General features: G+C 42.0%; 1 protein-coding gene across 2 annotated transcripts in view; it reads right to left on the bottom strand.

Annotated features, from left to right (window-relative positions):
- OSBPL2 (oxysterol binding protein like 2) overlaps window positions 1–15,217 on the bottom strand; it is a 35,418-nt gene extending 20,201 nt beyond the window's left edge. The window contains exons 1-3 of one of the 2 annotated variants that reach the window (XM_014873843.2): window positions 15,126–15,217; window positions 14,075–14,189; window positions 2,302–2,466 (exon numbers count right to left, since the gene is read on the bottom strand). In XM_014873843.2, coding sequence (XP_014729329.2) covers window positions 2,302–2,338 — 37 coding nt within the window. In that variant the 5' untranslated portion in view covers window positions 2,339–2,466; window positions 14,075–14,189; window positions 15,126–15,217. The remainder of the gene's footprint in view (window positions 1–2,301; window positions 2,467–14,074; window positions 14,190–15,125) is intronic. The other variant, XM_014873842.2, reaches the window with a different exon arrangement.
- Window positions 15,218–16,655: the final 1,438 nt, after the last annotated feature.

Below are 16,655 nucleotides of genomic sequence, written 5' to 3'. Positions count from 1 at the left end.
AGAAATGTATGGTGCACACACTGTTTTCATCTCCACACTAAAACACAGCTGGAAAACGTGCTCGTTCCTGGCAGCCACATCCCAATCCTAGACTTTTGAGTAGGTTAAGCACATCTGAAGGCAGCTTCTACCCTTCTACTGATCTGACCTAAAAATAAGGAGAGCATCCTTGGAAAGAGCAGACAGAGGTGCCTGCCAAGGGACTTTAATTTTTTTTAATCAAAATTTAGAACCTCAGATCCTGAAGTTTTCACTGTAAAACCTGGAAGCACATCTTGGCTCAGAAAGGACTGGGATTGTGGACTTGATCTCTTAAGGAGTACTGCATCTACACCTACCATGTCCATACCTTTAGAAAAACTAAGAGACAGGCAGGCACTACCAGGACCCATTAACACCTAAAAAAATTTCATTTGAAAGATCCACAGTGTTAACAGGAGCAGAGTGTTACTACAGACATCAGCAGCCAGGGACATGAATGCAGAGAGGCCCATTTACAGTTGTTCTTTGCACCACATTTCTGAATGACCTGGACAAGAGACACAGCTACAAAGAATTAGGTCTGACTTCACTAGGTCTGTGCAAATAACTCATCAAACTGTCAGCATCTCCTAAAGCACCCAGCTGGAAAAAAGGTTTGAGCACCTGTCCTTAAAGACAGACAGTCCTGAAGGAGAACAAATTTGATGCAAAGTATTCCAAACTTAGCACTCCTCTTAAACCATGCACCAGACTCCAAGAAACACATATAACATATATATATATATATACATACACACATATATATATGTAAGTTTATCTCCTGCCAGCACATTCCTCCCTTTGGAAGAATAAGATGTGGATGGAACAAGGAGTGCTCACAGAATGATACACAACATCCCAGTTCTGAGCAGAGTCAGCCACAACTGCAGGTACAAGAACAGCCCATGCACAACAGCTCAGTCACCACCACCTGGAGATGGCAGAGGGAATCAACCTTCTGAGGTAGAGGGGAAAAAGAAGAGGAAAGAGGACAAAAGCAGAGTGTCTAAATGCAGATGAGTCAAACACCAAGGGCTGTGCAGTTCTGCAGCAAGGGACAAAGGAATGCATCCCCATCAAAGCTGTACAACACAGACCTCACGTTTACAGGCACCTTTCTTTTCACACCTTTTTCAGTGGGAAAAAAGTTCAGTTCATTTATGGCAGTGACCCTGAGCTCTTGGAACTGAAAGATTACTAATGACATACAGAAACAATCCATTGTGTTTAAGATTTTGATGGTACAACGGTTTGATTTTACAGATGAATTTGGAGTACTAGTCCCCATCACTCCCAGCTGGCATGAATGCAAACCAAATTTCCTTCTCTCCTCTGTGACATAGTTGTGACAAGTCCTGTACAGTCTTCTGTCAGTCACACTGCTTCACCCAGCCCCCTCTGTTTACTCCTCACATGAATTTCCAACCAACCATGTCTAAGTCTACCTTACCCAATTCTATCTGCCATGCTACTTCCATTCCTTCAGCTTTCACACTAACAATTATTCTCTTTTCATTTCTGTGATTTTATTTTAAGCACTGTATTCTCAGTATTTATCATTTCACCTCTGCTACAGGATTTCTCAAGAGACATTTCAGTGAAAATCTTTAAAACTGTTTGACATCTTTAAGAGGATTTCCTTTTTCTTTATTAAAATACTTCAAGCATTTTATTTCACCACTAAAGCCATCTAAAGCTCTTATAAATAACTATTCATCCTTATTAGTTGAGAGCAAAGTACTATTTGATACACTGCTCAAGTGTGAAGTGATTCATGTTTACTTTTTTAGAAAAAATAGCATTGCAAAGACTTTTGGCTCCCTATCTTGAAAACCTATTTTTACAGCAATTTGTTTCTGACTAGAAAAACATATTCTACTTCAATTCTTTAGAATAAGTTTTCCATTAAAGTAAAAAAATGAATACAATAACAATAAAAACAACCCACAGGAAATATTTCACCTTTTAAAGGGTCTGCTTCTCAAGCTGCTATTAAATTCATTTTCACAGAAAATGAAAGCAAGACCTGGCCACTAAAGGACTATTATAGTGATGAAATAATAACTGGCATTAAGCTTTAACAAAAAACCCCTCATTTCCAAGCCTGAACACGAGCTACAATTTTCCTTTTCTACTTTTCAGAAGACAGCACTACAAGTTTTACCAACATAAGTTTACTTTTGATTTATTATTAACAGCCATATATCACCAGCTCCTTAGCACACACACAATACAATTTATAGGGGTTTTCTCCCCCTTGGCACTGTGCCCATCACTCACCCGTAACGGCATCATAAAACTCTTCTTCACTGTTCATCCTTCAGGGTGAAATCTCTGTGCAGCCACTGCAGCTCTCTCTAATGCATCGTTGAACTTGATTTAGAGATTTAGTATCTGTGTGCTGTCAGGGTCTTCTTTTGCAAACACCCAGCTGCTTTAGATGATCTATTTGACAAGAGAAGAAAACAGAATTAGCAGCTCCCACATTTCTCCTGTGTACAAACACTCACACTTGACAAACACTAATTTTCCTGTTTCTTCCCACGGCAAAAGATGGATTTTTGCATTTATAAGTAAACAGCTTTCTTTGACACTGCAGTAATTTTGCAGACAACTACTACCTGCCACAAGAACAGCTGATTTGCTGTGCCACACTTCTCTCCCTACAAATACTTCATATACTGTAAAATGTAACTTATTTACAGCAAGTTACATTTCAGGCAAGTACAGCTAGAAGGAGCAGAGAACTGACAGAAGAAAAAGCCAGCTAGTAAACCAAAAATTCTCCTTAGCAAGAGGATAAGCCTTATGCCATCCTTAACCAAGAAAGATGGGAACAAGAAAGAACCCTGGTATCTCAAAGTCTGGTAACTGCATGAAAACTTTGGGTCTGACTCTACATCATGTAATCCACATGTAGTGACCCTGAGAGAAGTTTTGTCAGGCTACTGCTATGCACTCTGGAAGAGACAACTGGAGATTTTTCCCTCTAGAAGGAATGTAAAGAACCAACAAACTTTTCCTCAGTAGAACCACGCACTCTGCAAATAACTTACAGATTTATGTAGCATTCCAGCCCTATTTTATGGATAGACTAAATTAGATTTTTTCCAGATGGTTGACAATGCTGTAACACAAATATTTTTACCTCGCTCAATTTTAGTTTAAGGAGAAGAATGAGAAAATTTCATTTTCACTCTTACAAATGTTCACCAGGTTCCAATAACGAGCCAAGTACACAGCAATAAATGACAGCAAGGCAATGCTATCAATATCTCCTCCAAAACAACCTCAATCTGTCAGTCTCAATTTTTTCTGATCCTCAAGATTCCACTGGTTTTGTGACAGTAATTTCTCCAGAGTAATTAAAACTTGCACAATTCCATTCCAATTAAGAGAAACAAAGCCAGAATTGCACTCTGCTCCTAGGAGAAGAGTTTACCATGTTTGAAGCCAATTCCTTCTTTTCCTCTGCAAGAAACCAGACCGTGTTTCAAGCCTTTTTCCCCCCACTGCCCAGAACAAAAGCTGTTTAAATGTTCTTGTAACTGTCCATTCAGAGGGAGGAGCTAAACCAGCCCATTATGGGACTCATCTAAGTTAATGAATTTAGACTTTGCCTTGAAGTGTTTGATGTCTTTCAAGAATAGGTATTTCAGTTTGTTACTTTTCCCTTAGAAACCCCCCATTTCTTTGCTACTGTAATATTTTATATCAATCTCTGCACCAGCAATATCATATTTACCAGTCCTCACCCTCCAAGTATCTCTGAAGATGATTTATGTTTTCAATTATCTGCAAGCATTGCATCCTTCTAGCAAAGCAGCTGCCAGTATTTCCAGAAGAAAACTTATCTATGTACAAGACACAGCCCTCTCATCATCAGGACTACAACTACATTGTTTTCTCCATGTTTTCTTGCATCTTCCCTTCTTCTGTTTAGTCTTGCATAAAAGGCACTAAGAAATAAAAATTATGACTTACAAAACCATCAAATATCATTAAGAGCCTTGGAATAAATAAGGTCATACAGATGAATGCCAGTTTCTCCTCTCCCCTCTCCTGCACAATAATAATTGCATTACAGAAAGCCTTGTGAAGTGGAACTACATCCCATAGTGTGCACTTTCACTGCAAAGACAATGAAGTTTTCCTATAAAAACACCCACCAAATACAAATGAAGTGACCAGAATCAGACACAAATGAAAAGCAGAGTTATGTTGTACTCTCCTGACATCCACCTCACACCTCACTGTTATTTGAAAGTTCAATCATATGCCTTTAAGTTATATATCAAATATTCACTGAAATCACTTTAAATAATTACAGTCACGAATTGTCCTAAGGTGTGAGGAACATTTTAAAAAGGAAAAAAACAATATCTTTTGCTGAGTTACACTAGGAATAACTTCCCACTTGTATCACTTCTTTTACATTCAGTTCTTTTATACAGCAGAGATTAACATGAATTTGCATGCAGCTGAACACACAGTGATAACAACATTCAGCTTCCATGAGCCAAAAAGCTGGGATTAAATCCTGTTCTCTTACTAAGGGCAACAGCAGAAGTTCCTTTCAACTGGGCCGAAATACCAGAAGACAAAAACATCCTGGTGGCTTCATATTCAGTATCTGTAATCTGAATTTCCTTCTCCAATCCCTGATGTTCCCAGAAGAATTCACCTGCACACCAGCAAGCGTGGTTAACAGCTTTTATCAAAATTGCCATTGAAAAAAAGGTGCAACACTCCTGTGTCAGACAGACTTTGAGGAGCTCAGGACCAGCTGCTGCCCTGGAAAATCTTTCACAAAGCATAAACATCCTGTCACGGCCTCACCTTTCAGTGTAGAAGAAACACAAAGTCTATTTGTGTTTACATTTTCCTGCATACACAGTAATGAGCAGGAATGTAACAAACAGGTTTCCATACAGACTTCACCTGATGAGAGAATCGTGTTTCAGCAGCTGAGGTTTGCTGCTTTCTAGGCCAGAATTATCTGAGTGGGCTTCACTTTCCAGGCAGGGCCAAGGGGCTGAGCCTGGGTGCCCACTCAGAAAAACCCAGAAATGTGCTTTTCCTGGGGATCTCAGCCCAGCTGCACTCACCAAACCATCTTATCAATAACAGGGAAAAGCTGCAAGTAGAGGCACCATAAGAGAACTGGAAATTCCTCATTTAATGATGACAACACACCCCTGACCACAACCAGTATGGATTTTGTAGTTCACAAGATAAGCAGCAAAGCTTATCTACTTCCTCATTTTAAGGCTATGGATTGGTGCAAACTAATTTGATTTATTATGGGATTTGTGTGCATGAGTACAAAAGGCTACATTTATTTTTTGTTACAAAATAATTTCCCTGCAGGAGAGATGCTATTTTTGAAGCCTACACTGAAAAACAGATAAAAACATCCAAAAAAAGCATAATACCCCTCCCAACAGTACAACTTTGATTGGTAAATCTGTACTGCAGCTGTATTATCTTATATTTCACTCTGATAAATTCTCTGATACGTTGTCCAGAATATTTACAGTAAGATTTTACTCTTGAAATTATCTTTAAAGTTGAAAGTTAAAGCAATTTATAGAAAACAACTAAGCCTAACATAACTCACTGAAGCAAGTCTTGAACAAGTTATTTGGGCAGAATCTAGATTTTCTAGTCATTTATTTGCAGCCCAACGCCTAAAATATGCAAACTCAAACTAGCTAAGCATAGGATGTGAAGCCAAAAACTTGGTGATGCTGTAAAGCCATTCACAAACACGTTAAACAAGATATTATGTTGTCCAATAACAAAATTAAAAATGCAGGTACCAATGCTGAAATAAAAAAGCCACTTTTATCCCAAGGAAGAAGCCCCAAAATCTGAAGAGGTAAGGGACAGAAATATGATTAACTACAAATCACACAGGCAGAGAGCCTGATTTGTGTTTTTTCTGTTAAAAAGTGTCATTGGTACTGCACAACAACTAAAAGCAGGTTACCTGAAGGGAGTCTACAGGAAAGGTGGAGAGGGACTTTTTACAAGAACATGTAGTGACAGAACATGGAGGAATGGCTTCAAACTGACAGGAAGCAAGTTTAGATTAAATAACGGAAAAAATTTCTTCCCTGTGAGGGTGGGCAGGCCCTGGCACAGGTGCTCAGAGAAGCTGAGGCTGCCCCTGGATCCCTGGAAGTGTCCAAGGCCAGGTTGGACAGGGCTTGGAGCAGCCTGGGCCAGTGGAAGGTGTCCCTGCCATGGCAGGGGTGGAATGAGATGAGTTTTAAGGTCCCTTCCAACCCAAACCATCCTGTGATTCTGTGATAATCACTAAAACTCCTTTAAATTCTCACAGTTTATCAGAGAGGATCACACATTCCTGACTGATAACCATGGCCAGCCCCTTTCTTAAAGGACCTGAGGATTTTGCAAAGGCAAAGGACAAAACAAAGCATGCAGCTGAAGTAAAAACTGCAGAAACACATCCACAGCATACCTTGAAACAGGTTCTGCAGAGGGGAGGGAATTGCTCAGAATTCCAGAATTCCTGCCTTCCAGAACTATGTCTGTCACAGGAGAGGGAACAAACAGGAAGGGCTGATCCTAAACATGAAACAGGTCCCAAGAGGAGCTCAGGAGCAAAGTCCCTTCTCCCAGTGACCCCACAGCCTCGATGCAGAGTGTAACAAACTATTCACACCTCCCACCGTCCCTGCCAGGGCCCATGACCAAGGAAGAACAGAGTGGTAGTGATCTGTCAATCAGCTGGTGGGGAATAATGTCACACAGAGTGGTCTGTCAGGCACAGAGCTGAGCCTGTCACCCTGCAGTGACATTCCCCAGGTGATGTGGCTGCCAGTAACACTCTGCTTCCCAAAGCCCTGTGCAGGTCACAGCGTCCCCTACAAGGTCACAGTCTCCAGCAGTGGAAAGTACACAAATTCTCTTCCAGAAATACACCAATCCCAGACTCTGCACAATTCCTATTTTAAACTATTTCCTCCCACTTGAACTTATTTTTAAAACCAGGACAACAAAAGCGCAAGACTTTGCAAATCACTTTATAAAGTGCCTGATTTGCTCCACGCGTTCGTGACGTGCATGTGAGCATCTCCCTGAGAGGAGATGCACATTCCACCTCCAGGGCTGCTCTCCAAAACCAGTGTGTGGGAATCCACTGCCTTTATCTTGGTAAATTAGTAATCCCTTAAATTTGTCACCTTGTAGGCTTGTTCCTTCTCAAATTTCATTTTTCAGGAGAAAAATAACAAAAACAACCAACTTATTTCAACCATGATCCTAGATGCTAGGAACTTATACACCAATTAAAGAACCCGAAAAGATTGTACCCCTGTAAGAGTTTAAACCTGTAACTACCCTAAGTTAATTCGACTAGCTCCTCCATCCTAACTCGTTCTTCCAGGTTAATCCTCAACAAAGACCCAGCTGGATAACCAAAAGTTACTCCTCCTTAAAGAAACATTTACATTTCTATGGAAAGACCAGCATTTACAATGAGTGGCTCACTGGGCTGGAATGTGGATCAGCAAGCTCAGGTTTGAAGCTGGCTGGGGACAGCTGAAGTGCCTTTTTCCTCCAGACCTCAAGTGAAATTTCTCATCATGCAGCAATTCTGGAAAGCTTTGCTGACATCACCCTGCTAAATTAAAAATCCTATTTTTTTGCTTTAAAATCACATGTTCTAGCTCTACATGACGTATAAAACACTTGGTCCTATTCATTACACAGATATTGAATCTACTTGTGAAATCCAAGAGCATTTAAGTAAAACTAAGTACAGAATCAATGAACAGTCATTAAAATAACCACAGAGGTTCACCAGCACGAGCAGGTAGGGTGTTAGGAGTTCAATACCCTGGAATTAAGAGTGCCACCAAAGAATTCATGAACTAGCACATGCATCAGCTTTTTTCACATGCCTAACAAGGTTTTGTTGGGTGTGCACTTCCACAGCAAATTTTAAAATCATTTAAGTTAAACGTAAAAAGAGAAAAATTGCAAGCAGTTAAGAAAAAGGAAGAAGGAAAAAAAAGTCACTTGGGATCTTCCTTACTTTTCATTACTTTGATATGACAAGGACAAGGGGGAATATGAATTTTCAAACTGACAGAGGGCAGATTTACATTAGTATTAGAATTAAATTCTTCCCTGTGAGGATGGTGATGCCCTGGCACAGGTGCTCAGAGAAGCTTTGGCTGCCCTTGGATCCCTGGAAGTGTCCAAGGCCAGGTTGGACAGGGCTTGGAGCAGCCTGGGCCAGTGGAAGGTGTCCCTGCCCATGGCAGGAGATGGAATGAGATGAGTTTTAAGGTCCCTTCCAACTCAAACCATTCTGGGTTCAGGATGCACCTTCTGTCCAGAAAGAGATTCCCAAAGAGCCAACAGAAGATGAAACATCCACATCCTTCATAATAACGCCAAAAAAAAAGAAACAGGGGAAAAAAGAGCACAAAATTTCCTGGTCTACAACATGGCTGGTGGAATAAGAGCCAACCTCGTCGTTTCTTGAGTTGCCAGCTGAAATAAAACATAGCTGTAGTACTTCAAGGGATAGAAATAAATAACTTGAACTAGAAGATAAATATTCATGTGTGTTTAATTCATGCACATCTCCTGAAAACATCAAACTGCAGTGTTTCATCTCTGAATGAAAGCTTCAGCAAAGATGAATCTTAATTGACTCATGAAATTAGGTTACCAGCAACACTGGATCTAAAACATCTACAAAAATTAGTCAAGAATCAAATTTTAATTGGCAATTTAGATAACTGTTATGCACTCAAAATCTCTTCAGCCAGAGAACAGCCACACACACTGCAGAATCCAGGAGAGGATTTTCTTTACCAAGTGAGATTTGTTTCTTACTCCAAAGTTTGAATGTAATACCATGGGCCAGATGTCTTGGCAAGATAAATCTCTCTCTGCAACCACAGCAAACGAAGGGAAACTTCCTTCTCAAATCTGTTAAATAAAAGTGCAGAGAGTCTGAGTGAAGAGGACCAGCTGAACATTCAGCCCACTGTCACTTTTCCATTTCTTTGGACATTGCAGCTGTTCCTGCCACAGGCTTTTATGGAGTTGGGAGTCATTAAATGGCCTGGGGACAGCTCAGTGCCAGCACTTGAAACAGTGATGACAACAAACTGAACATCTGAAAGGCTAGTTTGGAACAAATGAGCTGAGATATTTATGGCAGGCAGAACCATGTTCTGTGCTCTCCAAAATACCAATTTTTGGTGATGCTTCACAGGAATTAAGAGACAACTGAAACACTACAAGTCTGGCTTTCAAAGGAGTAAAGGCCACAAAACTTGTTTCTGCATCAGAACAAATGACACTAATTTTCCCACACACTAATCATTGCCCCAGCCCAAAGCTCCAGTGCTGCTACCAGAAGCATTATTTATTTAACATAAGAACTGTAAAGATGAATCTGGACAGAAAATATCCTCCCAGAATAGTGCTCAATTACCTATGGAATCAATGGCTATTCCCCTCTTCAGCCAAAAATTCTGTTCTACAGCCAAGGATACTGGCCTGCAGAACCTCCTTCAAATCTAACACAAACAGACCAAGGAAACTTGAGTCCAGCAGATTAATATTTTTTTATGCAAAATACTTAATTGAGATTCATACAGAATTCTGTAAATGTTCTCCTTTCTTAACACCACCTCAGTGTCTGACACATTTTTCCACCTGAGAGCATCTGCTACAGCATTTTTCAGACTCTGTAACCTTCCCTTGGAAACAATTTCATGTCCCCTGACTGTAAAAAAAGACAAAATTCTGTTCTGCAAACCTCTCCACATATGATGCATAATGCCAGGTTTGATCAGGAGTGATAAATCAGCTCATTTCTAGCCACACTGTTAAAAAAATAAATCATTCAATACTGTATTGCAAAACTAGTTATTTCCTAGTTGTTTCCTGGGGATCTGTTTTATCTTACTTGTAAGAGAAGTGGGAAGTAATCAATAACTCCAAGCACAGTGGCTTTGAACCCAAGTGTCAGTAGATACATAATTAATCATTTAGGAACACTGAAGATAAAATTAAAGATGCTTGGGTATTTCTCATCATAATGCAACCACCCCTGCAAATGGATCATTAAAGCTTATGAACATGAAGATAGCTACAGCATAAAACATCACTAGAGGAAATCCCTAGAACCACAAAAATAGTTACATGTTTAAGTTCATAGGTCTTCCTCCTCAAAGGCAGCTTTGTCTCTGTGGACTCATTCTCTCCAGACAGATGCAGGTTTACATTTACTCTGCACAAGCTATTTTTGCCAATAATTTTCACAGAGACTCTTAAACAATTATGGTAGCAATTATATTGCAAATAAAGCAGGAGGACAACAGTAATTAATCCACTGCAAAGCCCCAAAGTATAAGAAATTGTATTTTTATGCCTACCACCAACTTCTCACACACAAAGATTCCACAACATGAGCTCCTGCACACAGCTAACAGACTATTTGTGAGGGGGGTTTTAAAATGATATCACAAATTTGCAAAAGCTTTAGGAAGTCAAGAGTTTGTGCTATGACTGAATTTCCTTTAAAGCTGCATTTATAGTATCTACTGGATTCCAGTATAAGGTTGCTACTCTGTTTGCTGTTGTCAATATAAAACAATAAAACAAAATTAACTTTGAGTCCTCAAGACAGGACAAATATCTCCATTTAGAGCTCAGTGTTAATAAAGAATCCACCCAGCTATCTGCTCAGTAACATTAACCCACCTGGGTAACAAAACATGCACAGCACTTTGTTTAAAACAAAACCAGAGCATGTAAACAAAGTTATATACACCTCTGAAGATGAGGCAGCATTTTAGTTCCGCTATTAAACAACCACTCAAGAGTTTCATTGTTCTAGTGCAAAATCTAGAAAGAACACATGCATGGGGCAGTTGTGCTCTCCTGAAAAAGTTCTCCTTTCAGCCAGCACACTCTGCTGAAGGGCCCCTTATGAACAGGCTGGTGAGAGAATTTCTCTGCAGCCTTAACACACACAAGTTTCATCACTGAGAGCTATTAAAGAGATTCTCATCCTCACTTGATTGCCCTGACATGTTGTAGGGAGCAGGAGCTGGTTAGTGAGCTGAACAAGAGTGATGTGAACCACAGACACCTCAGAATTCACACATTTTACCACCTTCAACCTCCACAGCCTGTAACTATTACTAGAATCAAAATACAGTGAGATTTGCTAACAAATTCTTTTGGAAGCCCTAAAAAAAATTTACTCCGAAGTGTAAAAATAGCGCTAGTAAAAATATAACGAAGTTTTTTATCGAGTCATGAAAACATATTTTGTTGACAAACACCCTAAGCATGCAAGCTTTGCAATACCCAAGAGGTTCACAGCACCCCAGGAGCCTTTATCTCATCCAAAACTGAGCAGCACAGCAAAGGAACGGGACTGGAGCAGGAACAGCACACACCAGTTTGGTTTAACATCAGGCACAGCCATTACATGTCCAACAGAGCAAAGACAGCTCAAGTTTGGGACTACAAAACCAAGAGGGCCAAGACTAAAAAAGGTCCAGCTCTGTTTCTGCAGCTGCAGGGACAATTCACCTTTTGTGCACTCTCCTTCCCACCACATGGATAAACAAGCCCAGGAAGACAACACTCTTCAGCCTCTGCATTTTCTGAATGGAGAGCTACTGCAATCTACTACAAACCTGTCTCATTAAATTATGTGCATAATAAAATACACTGAATTAATCTAAATGATCTGTCTAGACCAGCAAATGAATTTCCAATTGTAACTGTATTTAAGGAAAGGGGAAAAAATCCAGTTTAAGTAAGCTTAGTCTATTCTTGTAACTTATTGATCCTGAAAATTAAGACATTATCTTTGTGCACTGAATCAACAATACATTTTTAAAGAATATAACTGAAAGTTATGGTAAGCCACATTTGACAAATTCTAATTGCTTGTTGCTCTCCTGCAACATGCTTTTACAAGCCTTCAAGGATACAAAGTAAATAATTACATCATCATACATTTGTCTGCACAGTAATTATTAAGATGCAAGGATTGAGATAATGAATTCTTGAATTCCGGGTTCTGTGGTGGTCTATTCCATAAAATAATAAAACCCATTAAACATCTGCTATAAAGCACAACCTCTATTTTTTTGCAACAGGAAAAACAAAGTCTCCTATCTCCAAAGTGGCAGACACAGGGTGAACAACTGGTTCCTTGCTCTCACTTTCCAATTTATTCAGCTTGGAGAAGATACCCATGTGATCAGCTACGTATCTGCAAGCTCAGCTACAACATTCAGATTCTTGAGTACTCCATATTTAACACTTTAGACTCTGCACACCTCATTTTGTGCATTTCTTCCAAGAACTGTAAGAACCAAACATTTTAGTTACTTCACAAAGAAGAGTGTAAACACTAAGCACTTTACAACATCATACCAGTGTCAAATACAGACATTTCCTGTATCTCCATGAGGCAAATGACAAAACTGATGCTGAGTGAAGGATTAGAAAAATGGCACCTTGTAAACAGAAGGCCTAGATATGAACAGCATGATATAACATTGCATTTGTTCAAGGACAAGTTACTTCAAATACCAAAGCTAATATATTAGCTGCTTAAAAATTCAGTGTACTTGCAGGCTAATCTTGCTTTCAAACAACAGCAAAAAAAAAATCATCTGACTGGCACTACAAACAGTGATTTAAAAATATAGCCTTATCAAAGCAAAAAAAGCCTCATTGGGATGTTTTCCAGCCAACACTAAGATAACAGAAAGCAAAGCTCTCCACCTTTGTTCTAGGTCAGCATATGTGAAGTTCACACAGCAGAATTCACAAGAAGAAAGACTGAAAGAAATACCAGTTTCAGTCATAAGACCTGCCAGCAAATACGTATCATGAGAAGCAGTAACAGTACTAAAAGTTATTTAAAGAAACCATCCAAGAGTGGAAACGATCTTCTGTGATCAGTTACCAAAAGATGTCAGCAATCAAATAACTAATAACCACACTGCTTTTCAATACTGCATCAACTGAAAACTTTATCCCATCTAGCCTTTAACTACCTATAGGCACAGGGTTTGCTGTCTAACCACCATTTTTTATCTTATACTTTTGCCTTCTGTTGCTAAGATTATTTTGGCATGGCTGAAGAGCCAGTTCTGGAAGGAAAATGCTGTATTTTTTCCTGGACAGCAGACATCTCAGCGCTTCCTTTTAAGAACTTCCTGAAGTTACAAGTTCATCACGAGGTGCTGTTGGTTCAGGAAAGCAACAATAAGAATCATTCCTGATTCTATCCCAGGCTGCCCTCAGCTTTCTGTCACGTGCTCAAACATGTGTATGGCTCCACAACTATTTTAAGCAAAAGCTGTGTTTACTGTAACTGAAAACCCAAGGGGTTACTTAGAGGGAAGATCAGCACTCGGAATTTCTTGCTTCCATGCAAGTTTAGCCAGTTCTTCTACTCCCATCCCACAGCACAGCACTGCATGTTTGGAAGTGACCCAAGTCCCTGCTGCCAAAAATTGCCCTGAGGTTTTAGAAGGCCATGAGCACGCTGGTGTAAAGTTTGTTAACATGCTAACACATGTGGTTGCCCCCAGATGGTAACATGAACGTGGATTTATACAACTTCGGAAGGCTAAATTGGAATGATCAAATTTATTTTCTCTTGCATGCGAAGCTTTAGAAAAGGAAACACTATAGGAAGAGTGGTGCAAATCAACACTGCAGACCCACGTTTCCTTTTTACTTTTCCTGGATTCTCAAATGAAGATTATGAAATTTAGCTGAGAAAATTCACAGTAAATGGAAGTATCTGCTTGCACTCAACATGCTTTGGCAGATACTTCTGAGAGAAAACACAAGGCTATGGCACACATAAAAGCCAGGAGGTGATTTTGAAACTACATTTGAAATCCTGGCCTGCAAGTGCTGCACAGTAACAAACTGCTTCCAAAAGGAGTCCTGAATCCAAACATACAGAGAGCACAAACATGATCAATAACCAAATTAAATAAATGTCATCTTATACCTTTATTACCATGCAGAAGTTCTGGTGGCATGTTATTTAAAAAAAAGCCTTTTTTCCTGCTATTTTTCCCATCTTGCTTGTCTCCTTCCCTGTAAGGGAAACGTCGAGTAGGTAACTGAAAAACAAAATAACAAAAAAGCCAACCCCAAATAAACCCCAACTGCTCGCTGTGACCTAAAAGGCCCCTTGAGGCTCCTGTACTGTGCTGAAACTGAGCCCAGCACATTCCTCTGGGGAGCTGGGTGTCGTAGACTTCTGTGCCTAACTACCCAGCTGCAAAAGCAATCGGAAAAATATGGTAAAATTAGAAAAAGCCCAATATGGGGCTGACGGAGCCGCACTGACCCGCACCCTCTGCACAGCAATGTCCTTCAGCCCCAAAGCCCAGGGGATGGGCTGGGATGGGGCAGGGCTCAGCCCTGGAGGGGATCACGGCACCGGGCACGGCTCTGCACCGAGGGGAATCACAGGACGGGGTTCACAGCACCGGGAACGATTCAGAACCGGGCACGACTCACAGCACCGGGCAGGATCGCAGCACCGGGCAGGATCGCAGCACCGGGCAGCATTGTCAGCACCGGGCAGCATTGTCAGCACCGGGCAGGACTCACAGCACCGGTAGGATCACGGCACCAGGCAGGATTGTCAGCACCGGGCAGGATTGTCAGCACCGGGCAGGATTGTCAGCACCGGGCAGGATTGTCAGCACCGGGCACGGGTCAGAACCGGGCAGGATTGTCAGCATCGGGCACGGGCTCAGCACCTCACCCCGATGCTGCAGCACGGGCCTGCGGCCTGCAGCGCCCCGAGACACCCGGGCGGGCCAAGGCCCCCTCGGCCGTCGGGACGGGAGTGAAGCGTTGGGGCAGCCGCTCCCCCGCCCGCCCCCGTCGTACTGACAGCGCAGACCGGGGCCCGATGAGAACGGGACCTCCGAGCCGGGCCCGAACGGGGTTGTGGGGGCGCCGGGGCCGGTGAGGAGAGCGGAGACCCGAGGGTAGCGGAGCGGGGAGCACAGCGCGGCGGCCCCGGGCCCGGCCCGCGGCGTTACCTGCACCGGCTCCAGCGACGGCACCGCGGACACCGAGGCGGAAGTGCGGCCCTGGCCGCGGTGGATTGACAGGCAGCTCCACCAATCGCAGAGCACGGCCGCGCCCCGCCGTTGCCAAGATGACGAATCAGCTCTCCCGTTCCCCTCTGGGAGGCGGGGCGAATGCTAATGAGGCGCCGAGACTGACCACCCCGGGCCGCGCCACCGCTGGGGAGACCGCTGGCCAATGGCGCAGCGGATATGCAGATGAAGGCGTGGCTATGCAGATGAGGCGGTACCGGCAGCCCCTTGGGTGTGGAGATGCCTCACTGAGCGCATTTACAGAGGTTTTTGGGGTCCCCCTGGCACGAATGACCGCCTTATAGCTGCTCTTGTCTGTGTGATTCGTGTAACACTTGAGCTAGCCGCTGAATTCAGCGTGCAAGATTAGCTCGCTATAAGCTAGTAGGGGTATATGTTATTCTCATTGACAGGTGGAAATAGTTTTGACTTCTTGTTTCATCGGTCTCCTGATGGTTTGGAGACCTGGGGGTCACCAACGGCAGCTGCTTTATTGGAGATGCTGTAATAGGTGAGGGTTGGTATGAAATCAAGCAGATTTGTGGGATTGTATAATCTGCAGGCCAGCATCCTTGTGATTCTGAATTCCTTCATCCCATTGACATCCTCCATATCCTGTCACTCTGAGCAGTTCTATGGACACCTCAAAACCCCAGAGACATGCTCCACAAAGCCATGTATGAGTATGAAATGGTAGGAAGTGAAGGAGGGAGATGAGATACAAATATCCTCAAAATTATCTTCTCTTACCATTGATTCAGCTCTTAGTGCAGAGCAAATACAGGGATAAGCAGATTCATTCTGCAGCACAAACTCATTCATCAGAGGTGGATACAGATGTTCTTTGACAAGGGAATGGCTGCAAGGGCAGTGGGGAGAAGCATCACAAAATCTGAGCTGCTCCTTTGCTGCAGAGTCCCCTCCTGCCATCCCCAAATACTTTTGCTGGCACGCTGTTGATTTGGGAGTATTACTCAGCCCTAAACGGGCTGACAGCTCCTGGCCAGCAGCCACATGCTGACAATGTACGAGACACGAATTAACAGTGATAATGCTCCTTGCTCTGGCACAAGTGTAAGCATTTAATGAAATCTGCAGGGGTATTTCTCACACTCGTGGGGATTGAGGAGTATTTTAGGGTGGGCACAGCTGCCTCCAAGGATTGTCTGTTGGTCCATCTCAATCCAGTCTTGCTGTACCCACATGCTGTTTCACCCCTTCATTTACCCTAAGTTGTTGGACTTATCTTTAGGGAGTACAAATCTTTGGGACTAAAGGATAATTTATATCACTCTGAATATGTTTATAAGGTTTTCCTGATTTGCCCAGAAATTCTTTTTTTTTCCCCTATAAGCTCCAATTCAGCCACTCCTCTTGGACTGCTCAACATTACAAGTCTCAACATGAAGCACAGAAATATTTCTGCTGCAGCTTTTTTTAAACAAAGCCCCACAGAAAGTAATCAGGAAT

Source organism: Sturnus vulgaris, chromosome 17, assembly GCF_052056855.1.
Source record: "Sturnus vulgaris isolate bStuVul1 chromosome 17, bStuVul1.hap1, whole genome shotgun sequence".
NCBI lineage: Eukaryota > Metazoa > Chordata > Aves > Passeriformes > Sturnidae > Sturnus > Sturnus vulgaris.
This window is presented reverse-complemented; position numbering and strand designations above follow the sequence as displayed.